General features: G+C 42.1%; 1 protein-coding gene across 2 annotated transcripts in view; it reads right to left on the reverse strand.

Moving 5' to 3' along the window:
* The window catches only part of STAG1 (stromal antigen 1), a 186,314-nt gene that overhangs the window by 6,871 nt on the left and 151,910 nt on the right, over positions 1-27,533 (reverse strand). For both annotated transcript variants that reach the window (XM_054166324.1, XM_054166323.1), the window contains 7 exons: positions 20,792-20,884; positions 16,247-16,421; positions 14,055-14,194; positions 12,325-12,426; positions 10,712-10,860; positions 9,520-9,648; positions 2,843-3,048 (listed from right to left, as the gene is read on the reverse strand). In XM_054166324.1, the coding sequence (XP_054022299.1) occupies positions 2,843-3,048; positions 9,520-9,648; positions 10,712-10,860; positions 12,325-12,426; positions 14,055-14,194; positions 16,247-16,421; positions 20,792-20,884 (994 nt within the window). The remainder of the gene's footprint in view (positions 1-2,842; positions 3,049-9,519; positions 9,649-10,711; positions 10,861-12,324; positions 12,427-14,054; positions 14,195-16,246; positions 16,422-20,791; positions 20,885-27,533) is intronic.

Consider the following 27,533-nt stretch of genomic DNA (forward strand, 5'->3'; position numbering starts at 1 on the left):
TGTCAGATGCACGCAGCAAACACGAAACACCGAAACACTGAGGGGGGAGGATAAAACCTCCAATCTAGTCAGCCGAGATCTTTAGAAACTTCAGTGAGAAGCATTTCGGTGGAGTACAGAGCAGGCATTGGTTGGTGTGAGCTCCCTGCAGTGACTTCAGGCAGCATATTGAGAGCTGATGGGAGGACTGGAGATAGAAGGTGACTGAAGTCTAAGTGGGATGCTGTGCTCAGATTGTGCAGGGAGCAAACCAGAGAGGAAGGAAGATGGACTTGAGGAGAGTGTGACAGAGCAGACGTGTGTAGGCAAGGGACAGGCAGAGAAAAGTGCAAATGGTTGGAGCAAGTGGAAGACAGGGGAGATGACAAGAGAGGAGAAGAAAAGATCACAGATTTACTAACAAGAAGACGTGGTGAAAAAGTAGATGGGGGTGTCAATGGATCTTTCAGTTTTTCTGATGCCTTTTAGTACCCTTTGGGTATAAATGTTGTGTAAAATGTCACCTATTCTTCAACTGACTTTTAAGCCTTTTTATTGTAAAGATTTTTTTCCCCTTCAGTCCTATTTATGTTTGATTCCCTTAAGGCATTTGGAAGACATCTCATGGGGCAGACTTACTTTCAGTAGCAATGGGGAATATTCTCCAACCTGGACAGTCTGCTGAACCCAATACATTCTGGATTTAGGTGAGAAGGGAACCAGAAGGAACTAGCAGGATTTAAAGAGATCCCAGTTTGTAACTGCACTGCCAGATTAAGATTAAAGCCACATTTTGGGGAAGAGTTCTGAAAGTATGTAAAGATGAAAAAAAAACCCAAAGGTTTGTGTACATACAGACCATCAGTTAATTTGTTCACAAGACTGGTTCATCACAGCTCAGCTTATACAGATGAGTGAACAGCAAGTACTTATTTGTGAGGATTGAACTGAGTAGATGTAACACTTTGGGACACAGGTAGAAGGTTGGACTTGATGACCTCGGAGGTCTTTTTCAACCTTTATGGTTCTATGATTATAATCTCTGGTTATTTCATCATTGTTACATACAAAACAAAGCTTTGTAAAGAAAGGGGAGAGGGAAAAGGGATAAGGAGAGAGGAAAAAGGAAATGCCTTTCCAATCTGTGTTCCTCAAAATGCATGGTCCTTGAACGTGACCCAGAGCTGTGTTTGCGGCGTTCCAAGGACATGCCCATACCCCAGCCCACAAGAGCACACATGAGAAGCAGTGCTCATCAGTCTTTTTTGGGCCACAGATCTCCTAGTGCAAGCTGCTGCAGAGTCAGATCTTTCAAGACCTGAAGTACTATAGATTAAGCCTATGAAATTTTAAGTGGAAAATTCTGGACCACAGCTGTTGCAAAGAAAGGAGATTTCAAACCGAAAGCGTTGCAATTCTCCCTTCTATTAATCATTTATAGAGGAGGATATGGAAGAGCATGAGGCAAACAATGCCTAAAAATGACATCATAAGACTGAGACTTGCCTTAGAGGGAAGCAAAGACACTACAACATTTCTAAGGAAAAGAACAGGATATTGGTAGAATACAATAAAATCAATTGAAAATAATAACAAGAGGAAAAATAATCCTCATGACTGGAATTCTGTGAAAATCATGGTATCTTGATGGATGCAGAACAGTGTGTGAAGAAAGAAAGCAGTGTTTTATCTACTGGAGTATTGAACTCCAGGCTGGCTATTAAGAACTGAAGATCTTGGTGCACCCTCTGCTCAGAACAAGCTGTAGCAGGAAATTGACTCAATTGTATGGGCAAACTTTGAAGAATATTTTGGGAAATTGCTATGTTTTCAGGCAAATTTGCATTAGCTTCCACACACTGGAGTTACTACAGTAGCTACTGACCTTGGTAAAATCCCTGAAGTTTAAAGATCCCACTTGCACCTCCTCTGTAGTGAAATAAGAACTGTATCTCTACAGAGGAAGGCACTATATAGAATCCTAGAATCATAGAATCAATAAGGCTGGAAAAGACCTCAGAGATCATCAAGTCCAACCTGTCACCCAGCACCTCCTGACAACCAAACCATGGCCCCAAGCGCCACATCCAATCCCCTCTTGAACCCCTCCAGGGACAGTGACTGCTAGCTTTGCCCCACAACAGCATGGCTGTTTGCTCCCTGGGCACCTGGAGCTTTCTCTTCACCCAACGACATTATCAAGCATTTCTATCACAGGGTCAGAAAAAGGAAGCCAATGTTCCTATAAAGATTTGTTGGGATGGATGATCTGGAAAGGCACTGGAATGGGCTGCCCAGGGGGGTGGTGGAGCCACCATCACTGAAGGTAGATGCAATCTTGTAAGAAGTTGGCTATCATGGCCAAATTCCTGATACACATGCCTGGAGTTACAAAAAGTACAGACACTGGGATCAACACCATTTTAGACAAAAAAGATATCTTTAGTGTTCTCCAGTGGCTCTGTGAAAATACAGATCTGCATCCGAACTGCTGCTCTGAGTTTGCTCTAACACCCTGTTAATTAACAATGGTTCAGACTGAAGTGTAGGCAGGAAGAAGTCCATGACTGCTAAAGGTGCAGAGCAGATAATTACACAGACACTTCCTGCTTCCAGCTTCAGTAACAGCTTTTAGTAGTTCTGAAGCTGCAAATCTCAGTGAAGACAAACAAGAAGAGGGGCCTGTTACGGAATTTCTCCCTGGTACAACTTGACAGGAATCTGCAGAGCAGACGTTTGGTTGTTACTACACACAGAATGTGTCATATCCCTCAGCATTAACTGGTAATTCCCAAAAAGCAAAGCTGTAATATATGTACAAAATGAGAGACCCCTCTACCAGGCAATCTGAAACCATACAAACCTTCTACTCTCTTTTTGTGGAGAGGTGGCCGTCCTTTCTTATTCCTTACTGAGGAGGCTTTGCTGCTGCTGCTTCCACTGTTAACGGACATTCTGTCGTCCTCACCACCCGTAACGAGAGAGTTCCTATAGGAAATGAGTGGAAGCCACACATCTTCTCTTCTCTCCATCATCTGTTCTGTCAGAAACTTCTCTAAGTAGGAGTGGCTGAAAATAAAAGACAATGGTTAGAGAGGCACAGCTTGGTTTTTCCTTTTCAACTGATCTGCAACCCCTCTTCAGTGGATCTGCAGCCTCTCTTCATACTGTTGAGTGCTTAACTCTAGTTCACAGATTTCACAGATTGCATTGGGTTGAAAGGGACCCTCAAAGGTCATCCTTGTCCAACCCCCACCTGCAGGCAGCAGGGACATCTCCAACTAGATCACACTGCCCATTTAATGAAAGATTTTAAATCACTGCACTTTAAAACTAATTACAAAGTGCATCAAGGCAGGACTTGCTGAGCTAGAGCAAAGCACAAGTGTGGTTATTAATGTTGAGCAGTTCAGAAACTAAGCAGGATCAGTCTGTTGGCAGCTCAGGCCCCAGTCTAAGCTTCACAGACAAAGGGATGCATTCTTTTGTAGTCATTTCTGTGCAGGTGCTGGAACAGTTTCAGATAGTAGTAAGTCTTTCAGTTCAGGCAGTTTTTGACTGTTCACAGATTGCATTGAGTTGGAAGGAGCCCTCAAAGATCATCTTGTCCAACACCCCTGCAGTCAGCAAGGATACCTCCAATTAGAGTACTGTGTCCAGTTCTGGGCCACTCAGTTTAGGAAGGACATTGAAACACTTGAACGTGTCCAGAGAAGGGCAACAAGGCTGGTGAGAGGCCTTGAGCACAAGCCCTATGAGGAGAGGCTGAGGGAGCTGGGATTGTTTAGCCTGGAGAAGAGGAGGCTCAGGGGAGACCTCATTGCTCTCTACAACTACCTGAAAGGTGGTTGTGGCCAGGAAGGGGTCAGTCTCTTCTCTCTAGCAACCAGCACCAGAACAAGGGGACACAGTCTCAAGCTGTGCCAGGGGAGGTTTAGACTCGAGGTGAGGAGAAAGTTCTTCACTGAGAGAGTCATTCATCATTGGAATGTGCTGCCCAGGGAGGTGGTGGAGTCACCGGCCCTGGAGGTGTTCAAGAGGGGTTTGGACGTGGCGCTTGGTGCCATGGTCTAGTCGTGAGGTCTGTGGTGACAGGTTGGACTTGATGATCTTTGAGGTCTCTTCCAACCTTAGTGATACTGCAGATCAGGCTGTCCAGGGCCATATCAAGTCTGCTCCTGAATGCCTCCAGGGACGGGGTCTCAACCACATCTGTACCAGTACTTTACCACTCTCATTCCACATGGTGTTTCCATATTTTAATTTACCACCATGGATAGGGCAGCCAAGTCTAGTTGAGAGACATCCCTGTCCATGGCAGGGAGGTTGGAGTAGATGATCTCTATAAGGTCTCTTCCAACCTAAGCCGTTGTGTCCAGTTCTGGTGCCCTCAACACAAGAACAACATGGGCCTGATGGAGTGGGTCCAGAGGAGGGCAACGAAAATGGTCAGGGGGCTGGAACACCTCTGCTACAAGGACAGGCTGAGGAAACTTGGGTTGTTCAGCCTGGAGAAGAGAAGACTCCGGAGAGACCTTATAGCTGCCTTCCAGTACCTGAAGGGGTCTGCAAGAAGGCTGGAAAGGGACTGTTTACAAAGGCCTGTAGTGATAGGACAAGGGACAACAGTTTTAAATTAGAGAAGAGTGGATTTAGTTTGGATGTTAGGAGGAAGTCCTATACCAGGAGATTAGTGGAACACTGGAACAGGTTGCCCAGGGAGGTAGTTGAGGCCCCATCCTTGGAGATATTCCAGAGCAGGCTTGATGAGACTCTGGGCAATCTGATCTAATGTAAAGGATGTCCATACTCACTGCAGTGGGGCTGGACCAGATAACCTTTGGAGGTCCCTTCCAACCCAAATCTCATTCTATGTCTCTATTCTTGAGTAAGAATACATGTAATTCCCTCGAAGCAAAGTAACATAGTTAATCATACACAGGTTACTCACAGATAAATGTAAAATGTTCTTTCCCCAAAACTTTCTTCCCACATCTGTCTGTGATCATTCACAGCATGCTCTATGTGAATTCCTTTCCTATTTTGCATAACAAGGAAGCCACCTCTGTATATTGCTGCAGTGTCAGCAGACAGACTGAATGAGAACCGCTGTTGAGAGGATGGAGGATTAACCTTTTGCATCTTGGAAGAAGAAAAATGGTTTCTTCAAATGCAAGCAGCTCTTTTCCCACAAACTATCTGAAAATCTGTTCTAATGCCATGGACAAGTCCAATGCACGCTCGTTAAGGAGGAACGAACCTCCCTCCTGTACAGGGTCTGGAGGGCATTTGAGTTTGCTTCTTTCCCTATTGACTATTCAATTATGGTTTTAGAAGCAGTCCTTAAAATGAATGTGCAAATCCACATAAAAGTGATTCTAATGGGTTTCAAACTGCAGAACCAAGCAGTCGCAAGGTAGGTAAGAGAAATCAGGATCCTTCACCACTACTTCCTTAATGTTTTGTTTATAATTTCCTTTAACAACACCTTGCCAAGTTGTCTTAAGTGGAAGGTGGCAAACCCACAAACTCTGCATGGAGATGCAGATTTGCCCTCATAGCTCATGGCAGGCTCAAACACAGTCTATCTTTTTGAGCAGGACAAGGAGCCTGGGTAACAATCATACCCAAGTTTAAAGGGGATTGTGTTGTATTCAGTGTTTGGGATGACTTTGTGCAGCATTTTCTGTTTGCTGTTTTAATCAGTATTGCGCATGCTGCTTCCTTCCCCCTCAGTGTGTATACGCTGATCAACACCCAAACCTTGCACTGAAGGGGAAGTTCTTGGTATTTTTCTGACGGCAGAACAGTCTTGGAAAGCAAGAATGTTTTCTACATGCAATTTATAAAGCTAGAGCGCACAGGTTGTGCTCAAATTGTGAAAGAGGAAACCCCACACCACGTGGGGGTTCTTTAGCTTCAACGAGGATAGAAACTGCATTTCTAGAGGTAAGAACACCACACTAAGGCTATGCCTCCTTTTAACTTTAGTCACCCAACAGTGTCTAGCTAAGAGTCCCTTTATTTGCAAAATTAAACAAATGCCTCCATAGCACAATTCGCTCTACTATCTGAGATGAATTCTTCAGGATTTCCTTGCCTGTATCTGCCTTGTGTGTTTGGAACTGCATTAGCAGAGATCCATTTTTGCTAAACTCTAAGAGCCTGGCACCATATAGTTTTAAATTCAATTAATAGATTTGATGAAATCCTTAAACAGCTTCACTAATTCTGGAGGTTACTCACAAAATGAGAAGTCAAATAAATAAACAGGATAGGAAAACCAAATTCAACCAATGCTGTCGCTCCATTCCCAAACTGCAAACACCTCCCTTTTCTCCCCCTATACAAAAAAAAGCCAGCGGTGATCCAGAAAGGAAGAGGAAGCCCTGCAAAAGCACAGAGTTTGCAGAACTGTGGTGGAAATGGCATGCCAAGGGCACATGCAGATATGCTGGGTAGACAGTTTTTGGCAGTAGGGAAGCCAAGCTACAGGACATCTGGAAGACAGACAGCTACAGACTCTCGAGATTTCAAGGCTACTCTAGAGCACTTTTTCCTCCAGACAAACAACCCATTGCTGAATTTAGGGTCAGTCACTGGGCAGGGAGGGAGGTAAATGTTCCTGTACACAGGACTTCTCCACCAGATGGTGGTCATGTACCTTCCTGTTCATAGGCAACCTCTTTGGAAGGAGCGGGAGAGGTCCCTGTGGATTGGAGGAGTCAGGCTACAGAGAAGGGCAAATCAACCATCCAGACTAAGGCTGAGTATGGCATGTCAGCATAGCACTATGGGCAACGCAGCCATTGCCTGGTGGGTGCAAGCGTGACAGATCTCTCAAGGGAAGGAATGCAGGTATCTCCAACAGAAATCTTTACATACAGGCAAGTTATCTTGATTCTTTTCACAGTCACCACAGCCAATGGAATCTAGGGCACGTCTGAACTCATCTTCAAAGAGTGATTTAGCACAGATCAGATAAATCATGCCTTAAAGGACCTATTTCTTGTCACTGATCCTCAAGCTCAGCTTAAGTAAATAGCTCAGATAGAGATGACTACAATAAAGATAGATAAAATCAGGAGAAATTGACTCCAGCATAGCAATCTCTACAGTTCTGCAAAAGAAGCCAGTGGTTGCATATGTGGGCACCAATGAGTGGGAGAACCTCTGAGAAAAACACTTAAATGGCAACACAGAAGGTGAAGAAACAAGATCTCCTGAAGTACTGAATTGCATGCAAAGGAGCAAGTCAAATTAAACTGTGATGTAAACTGTAACTTTACATTTTAGAAACTGGGGAAAATAGTGGAAAGGATGATGGCTGTACAGGAAGGATAAGCTTCACTAAATTAAATTTGAATCAAGCTAATGGCCCTTAAACTAACAGATGCAGGAGAATCTACAGTTCAGCTAAGAAGATAGTCCTAAAATCCTATTATCCTTAAGTCCTGTCCTGAAGAATAGGGCAGAGATTGAGAGGATTCAAGGATAGGATGATGAAGAGCATTTTCAAGAACGGAGTGCCCAAGCTAGAGCAACTGGATCATCCAATTCTCAAGCTCATTTAACTCCTTCTTCTGCTGTGTTTGCTGAACTGACCAATTATTAACACAACAAAATAATTAAATTGGTTCAAGTGTGCATACATTAAAAATTGTACCCAGTTAACCCAGATGCATTTCTAACAACACAGATAAAGCTATAACATTTCTAACCGTTAACTTCAGTAGAAAAGTCCTTTAAAACCAAGAAAGTTTGCCAGAAAGAGTAATTTGAGGCAGTTACATTAGATCGATGTGGCTCCCAGTCATTGTGGTCAGAAAATTGACTGGCAAGATTTCTACAGCCATAAGTCAGAAGATCTGGCAATTGCATTGTTAAAATGGTCATAAAGTTACTCAAAGATTTAGTTCCACACTGGGCATGTGGTGCTTGGCTGATTTTCCCTTACTATGTCTGTGCTTTGGCCAAACCCTGGATATTTGGTACATAACACATTAGCAATGCAGAGCAGTGATGCTGACAACATCTTTGCTATCAGCTTGCCCTCAACAGAGCAGTTTTTGCCAGTTCTGCTGCTGTCTGCAGCCTCTCTCGACAGTCTGTTCAAATGCTGCCCATAAAGCAGCATTTCTTGGTCTTTATTCAGGTCTTACCAACCCCACCTTTGATTTATTGCATTTGCAGCAATCATTACTGCAGGTGGTACCCACCCTACCAAATTCAGGCTGCTTGCCTGCCAGGTCTCTACCACCCTGCTCTGTCCTAACAGACAACATGTCCTCTCTCAGCTTCTTCCTGTTGTGTCAGTCACAGCATCCTTGACAAACCTTTATTTTCCAGTTTAACTCAATGTATTAAAAGCAAAGGTAAGCATACATTTGTTATTTATATAAATATCCAGCAGAAGCAGATGTTGCTGCCTGTACTGCCAACAGTTATTTTTTTTTCCCCTAGCCTTGTTTATTTCCAGTGTTCCATGGGAAATTTTAAAGAACACTGTTTTGTGAGGTCTCAAACCCTCCACCTCCCCAGTGGATCAAATTCTCCTTTTCTCATTTATTTTTATTACTTATAAAATGGTGGTTAATGATGTATGTGAAATGTCCCTCTGGGACATCTTGTAGCCCCTGCTGGTGCAAACCTTGCGGCACTAGAGTGACTAAGTCCATCAGGCTGTGCAGCCATCCAATGAGATCTGGACAGGCTGGAGAGCTGGGTGCAGGCAAACCTCATGAAGTTCACTAAGGACAAGTGCAGGGTCCTGCATCTGGGGAGGAATAACAATAGGCACCAGTACTAGTTAGGAGCTGCCCTGCTGGAGAGCAGCTCCATGGAGAAAGACTTGGAGCTCTAGTGGACAGCAAGTTCGCCATGAGACAACAATGTGCCCTTGTGGCCAAGAAAGCCAATGGTATCCTGGGGTGCAGCAAAAAAAGTGTGTCCAGCAGGTCTAGGGAAGTTATTCTTCCCCTCTGCTCTGCCCTGGTGAGACCACATCCGCAATACTGTGACCAGTTTTGGGCTCCCCAGTTCAAGAAAGACAGGGACCTGCTAGAGAGAATCCAACGGAGAACTGCAAGGATGATCAGGGGACTTGAGCATCTCCCCTATGAAGAGAGACTGGAATCCCTGGGGCTGTTTAGTCTTGAGAAGAGAAGAGTGAGAGGGGATCTCATCAATGTGGGTGGGTGTCAAGTGGAGGGGGCCAAGCTCTTTTTGGTGGTGCACAGTAGTAAGACAAGGAACAACAGGATCAAACTTGAACATAGAAAATTGCATCTCAACACGAGGAGAAACTTCTTTACAGTGAGGCTGATGGAGCACTGGAACAACCACAGAGGTTGTGGAGTCTCCTTCTCTGGAGACTTTCAAAACCCACCTGGATGCACTCCTGTGCGGACTACCCTAAGCGATCCTGCTTTGGCAGGGGAGTTGGAGTCTATGATCTCTGGAGGTCCCTTCCATCCATGTACTGTGATACTGTGAAGAGAGCCCAGCAAAACTCCCAGAAGAAAATGCAGCATTACTTACACTGTCTTTTTGTCCTGTCGCAAGAGCTTGGAAGAAAATTCACTAAGCACTTCAAGGAAAGCAAGGTTAGGAGGTGGATAGTCTTGTCCTTTTTGATTCTGATATTTGAAGGCAAATTCTATGCCATCTCTATAGGAAAGAAACATGAACATTTTCAGACATTTGCAACAAGACAAAAAAGTTGCCCAAAATCTGAACTGTGATGACAATCTTTGCATCCCACCGTAACTTTTCTCTCCCCCGTTATGAGCAAACAGCTGAATTAGGACAAAAGCGAATCAAACGTTCCCTCTTTATTTGGGAGGATTTCAATCTCAAAGACAACCAGCTGCTAATCACATGGAAAGAAGGAACTTACCACAATCTTGGCTAGCAGAAACAGCCAACTGTTTCTTTCTTGCTTCTGCATGAAGCAGAAGCTTGCAATAAGAATAATTTGTAAGATATAAGAAGACAAAGCTGATATAAGAAGACAAAATGAGTGTTAGAAAAGAGAATTTACTTACCAGTACACTGATACCTGCATCATTGCCTTATCTTTGCTGTACTATTTGAGACTACAGAAAACAATTTATTTTCATATTACCCAGTAAGGGTGCATTTGTGCCTTGACTTCTCTCTTGCTTGGCACAGGAAAGTGTCTGGGAGCATTTTGATCATGCTTTGCTAGTCTGAGTCTTAATGCCTTCAATATTTTAACCTTTTTATAGGATGGGAAACTCATAATTCAAATTTAGCAGCACCTTTCTACAGTTTCCCACACAGCAGTTACTTAAAAGCTTCAATTCATTAAAAACCAAACAAAACAGAAAACCCCAACACAACAAAAAAACAAGGCTAAAAAAATAATTTCCAAAGTATTTTTGGACTATCTTTTCTTGATAAAGCTCTTGGTGGCTACAGAATCCAAGTTGTATGGCACAGACAACTGTCTACGGTTCACACAAGTAGGTATACTCCCAGTGGCTTTTCTTGGCAGAGGTAAATGTTGCCATTCCACTAAATTCCAACAAATAATTATGCAGTGTCTGGTTTTAATTCCTTTCTTACACACACATGTACACCTCCCACCACTTTTCAACACAAACTGTAACAAAAGACATTTTTATTTCATGACCTTCAGGAAAGGTATGCTGAGCAAAAGTTGTGATCTAAAGTAATATAAAAATCTAGTTTATTTACCACCACTCACTTGTGTAGGGTGGCCACAGCCTCTCTTGTCTTAATCTGATCCAAGCCAAAAGTGAGGGCAAACCGACGAGCCAGCTCCTTAATTCCGCTAACGTGGGCAGATGTCCTGTCCAGATTGGGACCTTGCTCCTGAACGAGCTCATTAAACAGCTGGAGAAAGAATTCACTTGTTAAAAATCTGTGAGATACAAAATACTTTTCTCAAGAAACACTTTTGTTTCTAACTTCTTAGGGCTAAGAGTGGCCATTGCAATGACTTTTTTCACAGAGCTGTAACAGTTCTCTTATATTCGACTTCTAATCCACTTCAGGCCCCAGACCTTCTGCTGTGTAACTGCTGTTTGCCAGCTGGCCCCATCATGTACTTATGTGGATGGTAACTCTTGAACAGAATTTTATACTCACCTTCATTGCACTGCATCTATTATTCTCCCAACTCATCAAGATGCATCTACATTCTCATTCTGTTTCCTAAAATACCTGTATCACCCATCAGATCAGCATTTGCTTTGAACTGAGGGAGAAAAATTGCTATTTCATCATTCAAGACTTAAGGGATATCTGAATAGCATTACTGAGTAAATGCCTACAAAGCCTGCTTGGCAATGCTCTTTCAGTACCATAATGAACCTCAGTAGTTTTCCAGCCAGCTGTGTGCCTTCCTCTGGTATTGCCATTTAGACCACATTTTCCTAACTTGATAATGGGAACATCAAGGGAGAGGGTGTCAGTGACAATATTAAATCAAGTCACATTAAATCTACTGTTTCTCTAATGTCCACAAGCTCTATTACCATATAATTAATGAAAGCAGCTTAATTTGAGTGATTTCTCCTTGACAAATTCATACTGGCTGGTACCTATCATTTAGACACTTGCAAATAGCTTGCCTCATTATTTTTTTTCCTCATGGAATTACTTTGACACTGGTCAGTTCTTCTGCAGGTAGAGCTGTTTTTCTCAGGTTTTCACAGATAACTCTCAGATTGCTGCAGGAGATGCCTTAGAACACTGCTAGAAATTTTGGAGGGTGCAATGATTTGAAAAGACTTTGGTGTATAGAAGTAATTTCCCTGCATAGTGGATAGAACTGGTACTGCAAGGGTCTACATGGTCTTTAGTGAAGCACACACATGGCAAACTAGAATGGATTTAACCATCAAGCCAGTAACATAGGGTTGATGTAAAGCAAATTTTTCAGGACAAAACCATGTTTAACAATATTGGATGGCTGAAACTAATTAGCCTGAATGTTGAAAAATCAATCAGTGTTTAGACAAAATGTAAAACAGATTCATTACTTCCAGCCAATTATAGGCAAAGTCATCCTAATTCTTCTTGTTCACTAGGTACCAGTAAACAAATGCTAGGACCGAATTGCCCTCAAGGCTCTTCTCTTCTTTTCTTCCATTTCAATATGACCAAAACTTTGCCAGTGTGGTCTTAAGAAGACAGAGATTACTGAGATAAATGAACAGTGACAGCCTGAATTGATGAGTGAGGTAATCTCTTAACAGAGGTGTAGTATTTTTGCTTCCCTGTCAAGGGCACCAGAGAAAATCCTGTCCAGCACTTTTGCAGCGAAGCATTTCGAACAAAAATCAATATTCTTACCTGTTGCAAACTGAGAATGAGTGTCTTTGCACACTGGATTTTATCAATTTGCCTTGTTTTGCTTAGAGTTTCTTTAATGATATCTCCATAGTCATTGTAGTACTAAAAAAAAAACATGGAAAAAAGTCTTTGAATCTCTAAGCTGAAACTTTTATATAACTTCTTATCATTTTTCTGATAGAAAGGTTACTTGCAGTTCTTGTTTTGAAACTAGAGTCTGAAATCCAGACTTTTTGTCCAAGTTCAAGATCAAAATTTAAACTAACAGGTAGCCTGCACCCAGTGGTGAGGTTAGGAACCTCTGTATTTGTTGTCATACATTTTAAAAAATATTTTTAAAGACCCCAAAGAGTACTTCCCACCCAAAATTAAGTATTTGATGACAGTGATCCTTGGCTGCAAATGCTAAAGAACAACATGACATTGAACCAAGGCACCCTTCAGCAGTTGGGTGTGAACAGACACCAGCACACAGGTGTGAAGCTCCATGTACAGTGCAAGGTGAGTTAGATAGCCAAGAAAGGAATTAAATGGAGCCAGGAAGCTGAGTGAGGAATTAGTCAGTAGGAAGGGCTGATTTTCTTTATGTTGGGAAAATGACTGCAGAAAACCAGTCTTTGGTATTGATCATTTGGGTAGAAAAGCCTGCAGAACCATTAAAACTTTCAGGCTAAGAATATAGATTAAAATAATTAATTTCCAAGCAGTATTCATTAACATTTCTGCATTTGGAATCACTTACTTGCACTTCCACTAAAATACTGCTCCTGCTTTCTTTGGTAACCTAAAATTTGACTTCTCTCTCTATCCCCAGTTTGAAGAGAAGGAGGAGCATAGGGAAAGAAGACCACCAACCTTGAGCAGCAGGCAGGAAACTAACTCTAATTATGACAGCTTCAGTTTGAAATTCCTGCTCTGGAAAAGAATCCCTAAGCAAGAATAACCCTGAGCAGCCACCACGCTGATGGCTGGGGATTTTATTGTACTGTGTACTCCTAATGAACAGGAGGAGGAGAAGGATTTAAAATTCAGTCCTTTCACATCAACATCTCAAACACTGTCTATAGTAAAGGGCCTGCTCCCCACTCTGTCCTCCACTTTTGCTTCCTTGATTGTCATCTCTGTGGTGACTAATCCCTTACAGAGAGACAGGTGAGGTACACTTGGCAATCTGATGCCATCTGAGATTTGTGTGGCTTGGCAGTGGCAGGGCTGCTGATCTGCCTGTTTTCTGACAGGTACAGAGTGCAGTGGTAGCTGAGTGGCAAGTTCTTCTGAACTGTGTTGGGCCCAAGTACTGCATGGAACCAAGGTAGGTTGGTAAGACATTCAGTTGATGCTTTTTTTAATGCTTTCCTGTTCAAAACAATCTTTTATCATAAGACCCCCTGCTTCTTTATGGCAAGCTCCAAGACTCCCAGTGAAATATGACTTTCAACAGATAGCTGTTACTATGAATTCTAGGATTTGAGAAGCAGGGTAAGAACATCCCTGTAGAGAGGAGCCTCTCTGGAAGGACTCAGCATGTTTCAGGACCAGCTTTTGGTGCTGCCTTTAATAAGGCACTCCTGTGACACAGGATAGGAAGCTCAGAGCTTACTGCTTCACAGTGGCAAGTGTAATTTAGACAGAAAGTCAAAAAAGGCTGAAAAAGCTTTCAAAAGTGCTCAACCTTTAACTACTGCACTGAGAGGCTATGTTCAGGAAGAGGAGAATACACAGAGCTGTACCTTCATATAGTGTTTGAAGATATCCGCTGCTGCGTGCATGTCCACAATGTCATAAATTATGAGCTTGCTAAAAGCAGCCAAAAGGTTTCTTCTCTTATGCAAAGCTTCTATTTTGTTAGCTTCATCTTCTTCATCTCCCTCTGAAATCACCATCAACAAAATGTTTATAACTAACTACTATGCTCTACAGCAACCTTACCAAAGAGCAACTCAGAAAAAAATCAATTCATTAAAATGAAACAAGGATTGGCACAGGAAAAGCTGCAATGAAAGGTGATAATTCTTGAGTCCTGTCCATGTTTGCACTTGCAGGAAAGTTCAGGAACATGACACAGTCTAGCCTAAAGATGCTATTTATAGTCCTGAGTAGGTCCTGAACATAATCCACCTGGAAATGAATTGCAAGTTTTCTTTATCCTTTAACTCACTGAATGCGTTTTGCTTAAGTTCTGAAACATGGGACATTTGGAGATGCTTGATTAACATGACTGAACTACGAGTATTTCACCCAAGGAAATTCAGAAGCAGCAATATTTCTACTGCATGCCTTGGATATTCATGTCACACATGGAATTGAATGCTCTAAAATCTCAGTAACAGCAGGAAGTAAAATTCAGTTGTAAGAAACATTAACAATGAATGACAATGTCATAATAAATACATATAAAAGCATATTTCACAACTTTGAGGAAATGAAATCAGCTGTAACAGTCATGATGACAGTAAATATTCCATGGTGTTTAGAAGAGCTTATTCTTGGAGGAAATCTTCTTCCAGCCAGTTTGAAGAAATACCAGTCTCTACAGAGCCACAGTACCTAAGTCACATATTTGATCACAGGAAATCTCTTACAAGCAGTGGAGTTGACTCTGAATATCCATGTGCATTTTAATCCTGAGATGCTTTAACCCACCGCAATGAAGCCCATTAGCAAAGTCCCCTTCCTGCTCCTTTTCTTAATTTATTATTACTGATGTGGTGAATCACAAAAATCCATCTTTTTGCTCTTCCCAGTCCAATCACAGGATGTGATAAAAGAACAGCAATTTTCCTAAAATCTACCTTTAGTGTATATTGAACTTACAAAGCATGATTAACTGTGTACAGCTCTCTGGTGAAGCTGTGTTTCAGGTCTTCTTCCCAGGAATCCTTAAAGAGATACCTAACAAAAACACTAGCTACTGAGGAGCCAGAAAAGTGAAAGCACCTTCAGAACACAAATACATTCCCTGAGACCTTAGTTCAGATACTGCTGTCTTAGAAGATCTAAAATAGCACCTGTGTGTCATGCTAACATACAGGTAACTGAGTACAGTGGAAATGTGCCACAAGGAGCACTAGAGTGTGCACTCAGCTGCTCTTTCACAAAGTTTGACTACCTGGGACTCCATCTCTTGTCCAAATCTATTTAGGATTCAGAAACTGGGTACCTCTGTGCTTGCATTTAGGCATCTCTATCACACACCAACAGCAGCAAGTTATTTAACACCAGACCTAAAAGACTGCCTCTCCTTGACTGAAAGCCAAAAATCTCAGGTCATTCTTGTGAGAAGGTAGAGATGGGGGCACCTCCAACTCTGGCCTCCCAAAGTGTGGCCACGGACAGATGCCTAGGAAAGGGCAAGGAAGCAAGTGAGCACACAGGACAATTTCCCCCAAGTACTCTTCCAGTCTCCAACCAAATCAACAATGTTCTGAGCTTGATTTGACTATTCTGGGAGAGGAGAAGCAGCGGAGTTTATTTAGTAACATCAGTGTTTCTTCAGACTTTCTTTGCTGGTAAGGTTTGCCTTCAGGATCCTCTTTAGGAACCCTAAAGGATTTCTCTTCTATGCACTGTTTCAGCGAACTTCTGCCCTTGAAGCCACGTCAGCTAAAGTCTGCCGATGAACAACTGTACTGGTTTGGAAATAAGTATTAAAAAAGACTTACAGCATGTAGCTGTAGGCCACTCCCAAGTCTTCTGAAAACATCTTTTTTCTATGAAGTGAACTTTAGAAGTGCTTAGTCTTCTTTAGCACATATAGTACTGAATATTGATTGTTTCAAAGCCACATCTCCCAAAAATAAAGAAGGAATAATTCTGAAACCATTTGAGCAAACCACAAACTGAAAATTCTGTTTTCTTCTTTCTTCTGTGTCTGTTATGGCAAAACCCCCAAACAAGTAGAAAACATGAAAGCTAAACGTACCCATGCTCTGGTTTTCATCATCTTGGTCAATAAAGACATGGTCCATCACAAAACTGAGAAGTTCTGACTGGAGGCCAGAATCTGGATTAAACACCAAAGGCTGTAGACCTTCTCGACCTCCAGTCATCAGCTGATGACTAAAAATCATCAAGAGATCACAGAGTAGCATGAAAGCCTAAAACACAAGAAACAATGACTGAAGTAAGAAGCCTAAGTAAGGAAAAAATAAAATACCATTTATCTAATTTCTAGCTATCCCCTGCTGTTGTTGACTGTCCCTTTTACCTGATTCAGTTTAGTTTTGTGTGTGCACTGTGAAAAGTGTTCATGAGGGGTTCCCCTAACCTTATAATGTTATTCCTTTGATTCCTGTGTAGGGAACTGTGTTTACTACCTGTTGATTTCTAGGATGAGCCCTATGAAACTTCCATTTCTTCTCTACAAGAAGAACTCTAAGTCTACCTCTGATCCAAGGACTGTAGTAAAGAAAAAAACCAACAAAACACCTCTTTTGATAAAAAGTGAAAAAGCAAAAAGATGAGGTAAATTTTGAGAGAAAATCCAGGCTCAGTCCCTGTCAGATCCCAAAAATGCAAGATGGAGCTGTAAGCAAAGAAATTCTTGCAGAATTTCATCAACAAGTCTCTGCAAAATGAATCAAGTAACTGCACAGCTTTTCAAATCCAGATAAAAAAAAACCAGGGCAGAATTTTCAATGATTTGTGCTTGTTAGTATTATATCCTCATTACCTGGGAACAGAGAAACAAGGCAGCTATTCCTGGCTTTACGTCTTTCAAGGGCTTATCTGTGCATTCTAGTGCAGGAGAATAACACTATTTTCCCCGTGGCTTATGTCAGTGTCAAAGCCAGCTGTATCCATTTGCATTACTTTCAACACCTGAGCAACCTTCAAAAAGTACTTTTAAATCATCTCAGCTTCTCTATCTTTACCTTCAAAGAGGGCAAGGTTCAAAGTATGAAAGTGTATTAAAAAAACCCCTATAAGATCTATGCTGGATGTACTGCCTCTTCCCCCAGAAGCCTGCAAGTCCTACTCAGGGCTGTGTCAATCACCACTCCACTGCAGGTGATAGCCCAGAGGCATTTTCAGCTAAAGAGAGATTGCAGAACAGCTCTGACAGAGCCAGCATCAGCTTTCATTCCATCCTGTATTCCCTTCTACAAACAGCCCAGCAGAAAGAGAGTTAAATGTGCATTCAAACATAATTTTGAACGGAGCCTAAGGAAAAATAGTGAATGAGAGCAATTTGGTTTACAACCTTTCAAAATGAAAACTTTATGAATGCTGAACATCACAGCAACTTACTTATTTCTTGGAGTAAAATCTGAGCTGCACTCAGACAAGAACAAAATGCAAATCACTGTAAACTAGCTCCTACTTAGACTTCGGAAACATGCCACTAGTTGGGACTTTTTTCCACTGGGTCCAAAAAAGTTGTGATTCATTTCAGTGATGATTTCACCTGCTCTAAACTCCTTTGATACTGAGCAGAAATTAAGCTCAACCTCTAAAAAAAAATAAAAGCATATGAACATATGAATCATTCACTGAAAATGTTTATTTCTGCCTAATAAAAAGACAGCAGAGGACTGAGATAGAGATGGCTATTTATTATAGATATAGCTAGTCACAGGAGATTTATTTAATTCAAACAGCCTAGGAAATTCTGAAATGTTTGAATCCTGTTTGTAGAAAAGTTTAGTATGTTTTTCCTTCCTTTGATGTGTCCATGGATCTTCTCTGGAAATAAGGTAGAGATTGAGAATCACATACAACAGGGAGACAATACAATTCACAGAGAATTCTCAAGAAAATGTAAAAACCCCCAAAGTATCAAGAAGCAGAAATACACTTTCAAAGGAAGAAAATTAAAAAGAGCACAGAAGTCATAGTTGGAAGGGACCTCTGGAGTCTCCAGTCCAACCTACTTTGACTGGGACATTTGCTGTCTCTAGGTCTGGTTGGTCATGGCTTTGTCTAACTGAGGCTCAAAAGCTTCCACAGAATTGTGAACTGTAAAGGATCTCCTAAAAAAAATCTTTAAATTACCAATGCAAAAAAAGAAAAGGTGGCCACTAATAATAAGAGAATAAACCCATGTTAATATATATCAAGAACAAAACCACTGAAGCAATGGGAAGGAACATTTACCATTTTTGATGTAGAGAAGACCTTAGTGCTGGCTTAAACTAGAATGGTTAAATCTGCTGGAAGACAATGACATGGCAGAATCTTTTAAAAATACATAAACTAGTGACATCCCTGAGCCTTTATCAACCTGCAGAACATAGTGAAATGCCAAGCAGAGCTATCTTAAAAAACCCCCAACAACAACCTGTCTTTTTGAGGAGTATTTTATCTGTTAAAATACACAGACAAAAAACACAGGCCACTTAGTTATAGTCTCTTGGGAGGTCTGGTAGAAAGGCAGTTTGTAGACAAGGAAAAGATGTCAACAGATTCAATATGAATAAGCTTATATTCATAAAGTCTCAGTAAACAAACCAGCTACTATTTTTTTTCAGAGACTCTGAATTATTCCAACAAGCCCTTTGGTTTAATTTATTTGATTCCAGTTTCTGGTGGACAAGAGGATGACCATGAGCCAGCAACATGCCCTCCTGGCCAAGAAGGCCAGTGGTATCCTGGGGTGCATAAAGAAGAGTGTGGCCAGCAGGTCAAAGGAGGCTCTCCTCCTCCTCCACCCTGGTGAAGCCTCATCTGGTGCACTGTGTCCAGTTCTGGGCTCCCTAATTCAAGAACAGGGAACTGCCTGAGATGATGCAGTGAAGGGCTACAAAGATGGTTAGGGAACTGGAATTTCTCTTTTTGAAGAAAGGCTGAGGGACTTGGGGCTCTTTTAGACTGAGGGGGCATTTTATCAGTGCTTACAAATACTTCAAGGGGGGGTGCCTGGAGGATGAGGCCAGTCTTTCTTCAGTGCTGCCCAGTGACAGGACAAGAAGCAATGTCAACAAACATGAACACAGGAAGTTCCAGGTAAACGTGAGGAGGAACTTCTTTGGAGCACTGAAGCAGGCTGCTCGGAGAGGTTGTGGAGTCTGCGTTTAAAATCTTGGACACATTCCTGTGCATCCTGCTCTAGGTGACCCTGCTCTGGCAGTGTACTAGATGATCTCCAGAGGCACCTTCCAAGCCCTATCACACTGGGATTCTAAATACATATAAGCAGGAGCTTCCCACACCATGCCCATGTGGCTCTCCAAAAATCTAAACCAAAGAATAGGATAACTACACTGAACCATAAACCAGTCTTGAACCTTATTATTCACTCACATTTCATTTCAGCAACCTAAGCTCTGTTGGTTATATTGATGAGAATCTAAAACCCCTCTAGATCTTGTTATTTCTATAATGAAGACACTGTTTAAATAGATACTTCACTCTGATTTCCCAAGGAGACATAACTCCTTGTGAAGTGATGTTTTTTGCACAGTGTGAGAGAGCACTATGTTCTCAGTGTTATTCAGAGTATCTTTATAAAATAAATTAACTGTTTTTTTCTGCTAGTAGTATGATCTGTACTGCTAGAAGCCTTGGCTTTCTCTCATTAACTACAATGATACAGAGGTACAATAATTAGTGTTTGCCATTACGTGTCACTGAAATATTAGAACAACGAAATCTCAAGGCTGCAGGCACTTACCTTTGGCAGGAGAGCAGTCACTCTAGGCTCCCTGTTAGTCAATAACAGTGGGAAAAACCTTAGAAATGTTAAGATTCAACCCATTTGAGGTCTCAATCACCCTCTAAAAGTGCCTACTTCCTTCTATTAATATAGTAAGTGTCTAAAGGAACAGGCTTCTACTTTAGGCGATTGAGTTAGATGAGGACATTATGACAGCTGGACATGAGCCTAAGCAGCCAGGAAATCTTCATTGTTACATCAAAAATCGCTGTGCTTTGCAGGTGCTCTGAAAACAGCTCTCGTCATGGAGTGTTTATTCAGTTTTCTTCAGACAGAAATCATCAGAGGATGATTAGGGGACCTGAACATCTCTCCTATGTAGAAAGACTGAAAGAACTGGGACTGTTTAGCCTTGAGGAGAGAAGGCTGAGAGAGGATCTCATTAATGTCTGTAAGTACCTGAGGGGTGGGTGCCAAGATGAAGGTGCCAGGCTCTTTGAGGTAGTGTCCAGTGATAGGACAAGGAACAGAACGTGCAAGCTAGAACACAGGAGATTCCACCTCAACATGAGGAGACACTTCTTTACAGTGAGGTTGGTGGAGCACTGGAGCAGGCTGTCCAGAGAGGTTTTGGAGTCTCCTTCTCTGGAGACCTTCAAAAGCTGCCTGGATGCGTTCCTGTGCGCCCAGTCCTAGGTGATCCTGCTGTGGCCCGGGGGTTGGACTGGAAGATCTCTAGAGGTCCCTTCCAACATTTACCATTCTGATTCTATGATTCTAAGGCACAGATGATTCAATATGGTGTCATCTTGAGTTTTATTAGAGGTAAATATTCACACTTTTCTAAAGGTGTGTGAGAGACTTTTCCTTTACCTGCTCTTTGACTGGAGTGTTGACATTCGACAGACACTGCTGGCAGACAGCCAGGAAGGATTTCACAGTTTTCCTCAATACCAGCAAGTCCTCCTAGAATAAATGTTGAAAAAGGAAAATACAGATCTGTGTTAATGAAAGGTTGCTAGGAAAAACTAAAATAACAATATGACAATTTAATACATTTCATCCTATAACCTAGCCAAACAGCTAAAGGTTGTGAAAAAATTGGTATTCTTATGACCCAAAGCTTCCCAAAGTAATATTACTGAGCCAATACATTCCTGAGTTAAGTGATCTGTAGTTTAAATTGAATGCAAATTATAAGTGGTTTGGAACAAAACATTGAATTACATCAAGGCTAGTCTACCTGGTGCTTTATAAAGAATTCTGTACTCAGATAAATCAACATCAACAAAGAATCAAACAATGGAACGTGCTCCCCAGAGACGTGGTTGAATTCCCATCCCTGGAGGTGTTTAAAGATGCAGAGGTGTGGTGCTGAGGGACCAGACTTGGCAGAACTAGATACTGGTTGGACTCAATGATCTTAAAGGTCTTTTCCCACACAAACAATTCCATGATTCTAAGAAAAATAACAGTGAATGTCTCAAGTTCAGCAGAAGCATGACCCTAACTGCTCTAGACGTGGGAAACATGAAGGCAAATCACAGAAATCCGGCGAGCTGTGGAAGATGGAGGGAAGTTTGTTGATCCACTGATGAAAAGGATTTGTGGGTGGAAAAGATAAATGAATGACTGTTCTTGATCACCTGGATCTACAGCCAACTGACACATATTTTAAATGTGGGATGAGAAATTTGTGTTGGCTTCAAGTTTTGTGACAAGGGCTAGCTCTGTCAGCACTGACCAGTAGCTTCTGCTACTCTGCATTGGCCAAGCGACACAAGCACCTGCTTCTGCCCTCTGTCCCTGACTCCCTGTCCCAACATGTGCCTCCCAGCACTCACTTCTCCTGTGCCACCAGCTGCTCTGCTAGGGCCCCATAGACAACACCACTTCTCACATGCACTTGAGACCATTGCTTGAAAGACCCTTCCCAACATTCACCATCACTGCTTTCATGTAGAGAAGGGATTATATCAGCCATTAATTCACACAGAAACTGCTGGCCTACTGCTCCTGCTGACTTTCCTCTACAACCTCCATCTGCCTTCAAATGCGAGAGAGTGTGTAAGAGCAGCACGCTCCAGAGAGCATCCAACCTAAACCTAAGGAATCTGCACACAACATTTGCCTTGCTAAAAATTCCAGTTTGTAGTTATGCTGGCTGTTCAGTCCATGTGTCTCATTTCTAGTTTTAGCTTTTCGTATTGCTTCCTATCATAAGATCTTGTTATTCTTTGTTTACTGAGAAGCCTTTTTGTGATCCATATGTTCTTCCTCTACTGGTTCACAACAGAAGGCAGGTCTGCAAGCGTGCTGAAGCACCCCAAGTGTTCCTAAATCTCTGAACCTCTTACAATTTTCAGTAGTGCGAGTCATGCTGGTTGACTGTCATCTGAACATGAGCCAGCAGTGTGTTCAGATGGCCAAGAAGGCCAACAGCATCCTGGCCTGTATTCAGAATAGTGTGGCCAGAAACACCAGGGCAGTGATTGTCCCTCTGTACCAAGTACTGGTGAGGCTGCACCTCAAATACTGTGCTCAGTTTTGGAGCCCTTGTTCTTGCAGTGACAAGAAAGACATTGAGGGGCTGGAGTGGGTCCAGAGAAGAGCAATGTAGCTTGTGAGGGGTCTGGAGAACAGGTCTTGTGAGGAGCAGCTGAAGGAACTAGGGTTGTTTAGTCTGGGAAAAAGGAGGCTGAGGGAAGACCTACTCGCTCTCTACAACTCCCTGAAAGGAGGCTGGAGTGAGGTGGGTGTTGGTCTCTTCTTCCTAGTATCAAATGATAGAGTAAGATGAAGCCTCAAGTTGTACCAGAAGAGGTTTACCTATGGTATTGAGACATTTCTTTCCTGAAAGAGTGACCTTAAGGGTCTTTTCTGAATCTCTTCTCCCAGGCAACCATCAACAGAACAAGAGAACACAGTCTCAAGCTGCACCAGGGGAGATTTACGTTGGATGTTAGGAAGAAGTTCTTCACAGAAAGAGTGATTGGCCATTGGAATGGGCTGCCCAAGGAGGTAGTGGAGTCACCATCACTGGAAGTGTTTAAGAAGAGACTGGATGAGACACTTGGTGCCATGGTTTAGTTAATTAGATGGTGTTGGGTGATAGGTTGGACTTTATGATCTCAAAAGTCTTTTCCAACCTGGTTAATTCTATTCTATTCTACTGTAAGTGATTCTGTAATATGGGCACTGAAGGTCTATGAGCTATCTCACCTTCCTACTCCTAATAGCTAATACAACCAAGGATCCCTTGGGCCACCACATTACCCTGCTATTACATGATCTATAAGACAGCTCTGCTCTGTTCCAAGTCACAGCTTTCCACTGATCTTGTTCCCAGATATAAGCCTTCCATCTGGCAGCATTAAAATGTCTCTATTTTTTCAGTTGTACTTTGTTTACACTGATCTCTACCATCCACATTTTACTTTCCCTGATGGTAAAAATAATCAGTTTTAGGTGGAGAATGGATTTTTCCTGTAACACATCACAAGCAATCCCATTGTGTGATGATTTCCCACTTACAGCTTTTTTTTTCTGATATATTATTCAGCTTTGAGCTACTGAATATGAATTACATTAAATTCACACATTCACCTGCCAGGCAATGGGATAATAATGTCTCACAGAAACTGGCATGTCAGCTGGTTTCCTTATCAGAAATAAAATGTAATCTTCTCAAGAACAAATGTATGTCTTCCTTCCAGTCTTATCTCTTGGCCATGTTTGATCTGCCCTTCAGCCTTGTACTGACTGGTGTTAAGCAGCCAGTCCAAGATTTTACCTAAGATTGGTGTGAGGCTTTATCAGTTCACTGTTACATAACATCCCGATTTACAACTTTAAACGCTGGGATTACAACCACTTTAATAACTTCCTACTTTCTATCACAATTATCTTCCCTTTAGATGTTAATTAATTCAACAGAGAAACTAAGCCTTACCAAAAAACCTACATAAAGGTTAAAATGTGAATGAGTATGTCTTCCATCTCTCTTTCTGTCAAAGAATGAGGAACACGTAGGCACACACAATTTATTCTCTTCTCTTGATATTGTGACGAAGATTCATTCTGAAAGTTACAGACAGCAGGAGAAAGCCTGACTGAACAGTGCAGCAAAGCCATCTGGAGCTTTTCTAAATTTGGAAAAATATCCATGCTACTACAGAGTGCTAATTTTTTTTTTTCAGGAGAGAAAATAGGGAAGAGAAAAAAAAAGACCCCCAGACACACAGCCAAGGCTCCCGAGGTGTGATCTCCTGGTATGCTGGATTCAGCAGAAAAACCAGTACACCAAAAAATGCAACTGTCCTCTTGCCTTTTACCCTTTAGGGTAAGCTCATGGGGTTGCACTATAATCAGGGTAAAAATAACACTCCCTTGAACTGCACAGCAAAATATCTTCCAAGTTTGAATTAGGAAATTAAGTATCTTCAAATTTATGAGGAGGAGATTCTTTACAGTAGAGGGTAGTGAGACACTGGAACAGGTTGCACAGGGAGGTTGTGGATGCCCTCTCCCTGAAGGTGTTCAAGGCCAGGTTGGACAAGGCCTTGAGCAATCTGGTTTAGTGGAAGATGTCCCTGCCCAGTCATTAAATTGTTTAAACCCCTCTTTAAATTCTCCTCTGCCCACTAACCACTTTGGCATAGCCATACATTTGGCTGGTCTGGCTGCTGCTCATTCAGAAGTACTTTGCCTTTTTGCCTCTGACTGTCTGCTCCAGTCATGCTTTGTTTTTTACTCTTTTAAGATTTTGGGCTCCATTCTTCCATGAACATTTAATTTTCATTACATATACACAGAGGGCATAGCACAATGCCCCCAAGCACCTGGTTTATTGAATATATGAAGAAACCTACATGGAACCAACAATTGTATAATCTAATCCCCAAGCTTCCTGCCTCAAGGTTATACTTGTTCCTAAAGACAGAGAGAAAGAGAACTGCTGCTGAGAAACTACCAGCTTCATTTGAAATCATCCTCAAACCCCTATTCATGTAAGGAACAGTTTATCTCCAGGTTAGAACAGAATGCTCCCATAAGTTACACAGTATAAACCACTTCCATTGCAAAACAGGATGCCCAGGGAAGTGGTGGAGTCACCATCTCTGGAGGTGTTAAGAAAATGTGCAGACATGGTACTTTAGGACATGGTTTAGTGGGCATGGTGGTGCTGGGTTCAGAGTTGGTATCAATGATCTTAGAGGTCTTTTCCAACCCTAATGATTCTACAATTCTAGGCACACAATGTTGTTTACCACAAAGAGCACTAGTCTGCCTAACAACCGCCCCTGCAGTCATAGAATCAGAATGCACTGGCTTGGAAGGGACCTTTAAAGTCCAGCACCACTGCAGTAAGCACAGACATCCCCAATTAGATAAGGTTGCTCAGAGCCCCATCAAGCCTGACCTTGAATGTCTCCAGGGATGGGGCTTCCACCACCTGCCTCCCACACAACATGTTCCACTACCCTCACAGTAAAGAACTTCTTCCTAAAGTCCAGCCTAAAACTACCCTTCTCTGTGGCCTCAGACTCCTTTGAACATGTAGAAGAGGAAGACTAAAGATTGGAGCACTAGACCATGGATATTTCATGCTTACCTGCTGCAACCTTCCTTTCAGTAACCAGACACTGAGATGACTCCATTGGACACCCCCCACAGACTGCCTTGAAAAATAGTTTTGCCCCCACTCTCTGCTGTGTTTGATTGGTGGAATCCTTGCTATTGGGCAGAAAATTTGCATTTTCTTACAAATTGAAATAATCAGTAATTATAATCCTTCTATTAAAATGTCTTTGAAACGTTTTTATGCTGATCTCCCTTCCTTAAGCTCTATGATCAAAACTGTAATCTACACATGGTATCATACAGTGTGGGAGAATCTGCAGAGCACCCTCTTGGTGACAGCGTGGATAAACAACAGCTGAAGCAATGAGAACATGAGTACAACAGTGCCTGTGAACAGAACACCCAAAACTACCCATTCTGAGGGGGTGTTTGTCTAAAAAATGATTGTGTCAAGAGAAAAGCTAGCAATGAATTTGCTGAAAATGACCAGGTGAAACAGTAAACAGGAGAAGACCAAGAAACTTTGGAGAATAAGAGGAGTCACCTTGTAAAGAAGCATGAAAGCAGCATCAGAAACTGTGAGAACGGAGAGGAACCTCGGGGTGGAATAAAGCAGCACTCAGACCAAGTTAGAGACCCCAGTGCTGCAGTTACTGCCTAGGTCTGGTGGCACATCCTCACTGCTGGGAGCCATACATAGCCTGTGTCCATCTGAAGGGCTGTCAGTATGGGGTGCAACATGCAGGAATCTACACTTCAAGGACCTCTGTGTGACTGTGGAGTACTTTGGGGAGGGGATCAGAGTAACTTGTAAACAGGGTAGTCTGCAATTTGTAGGTGTTCATTAGCATTATAAAACACTCTAACATCCTGGCTCACCTGCTGTAAAGCTACTACTTGTAGTGGAGGTTAATTACATGTTGTTAATAAATTGGTGAGCTCAGTTGATCCTAATTTGATTAAAACCACAGGATTCAAACAGTTTTTCTCTGCCACACCTCTAGAGCCTACAGACCAATACATCTTGCCTCATATAGTCAGTCAGTCATAATGCAAACCATGCCCAACAGCTGTAATGTAAAGTCTTTCTCAGAAAGCAATAAATATATGCATGACTCTACCCTGAAACTGACACACAAAAGCAGTAAGCAATTGTGAGCTCTAATGAAAAGAACTCATTTATTTCTTTCTGGTAGGAAAAAACCCTTACCAGAACCTTCCATCCCACCCACAAAATCCCTGCAATAAAGCACACACCTCATGGTTGCAGGGCACATATGATGATGGTGTAAAACTTGCTCATATATGCCCATTACTACCAAACTAAAACACTTCCTCCCACAGAAGCTTTAGCACCCTTGAATCCTGTACTTAACCCCTAAGTGTTAATAAACTACATGCCGTGCCTTGAATGACTACATGGTAACTAACTAGGTGAAATAGAGCAGCTACTGTGTGCCAGCAGGAACTCATACAAGTGCCCCAGCTGGCAGTAGATGAACATTTCTTACAAAGCAGTCTCTCAGTCTCTGATCTCTCAGCCTGGATGCTCAAGGGAAATCTAAAAAATCATCTTCTGAACATGAGCCTGGGAACAAAAACCTCATAAATCTAAGGGACACAGACAACCAAGGACTCAGGTTTAATTTAGTGATATAAATTCCCTTCTCCTCATTAGCCTTTCCATCTTCCTTCTCTTCCCCACCATCCAGCTCCCACTTCCCTGCTAGTAACTTTGTACCACCTAGCCCTCCCCTGCTGCCAGCCCCCTCTAAGTACCCATGACCTTGTCCTTTCCTCTCATGGTTTGCCACACAGAAACCAAGTAACTGTTCTCAGCTTCTTTTTGCTTTGTAATCTTCTCCTTTCATTTCAAACATGAATGGCTTGTGTCTCCAAAAGCCTCCCTAATTTTTACAGCTATGTCCATTAGTCTACTAAAGATACCACTTCAGTTGGCAAATCATCACCTCCCTCTGTCCTTAGATCATTACAGCTAGGGCAAAGTAACACCTGAAGGCTGGATGAAGCT

The sequence above is a fragment of the Dryobates pubescens genome, chromosome 13, assembly GCF_014839835.1.
Source record: "Dryobates pubescens isolate bDryPub1 chromosome 13, bDryPub1.pri, whole genome shotgun sequence".
Lineage (NCBI taxonomy): Eukaryota > Metazoa > Chordata > Aves > Piciformes > Picidae > Dryobates > Dryobates pubescens.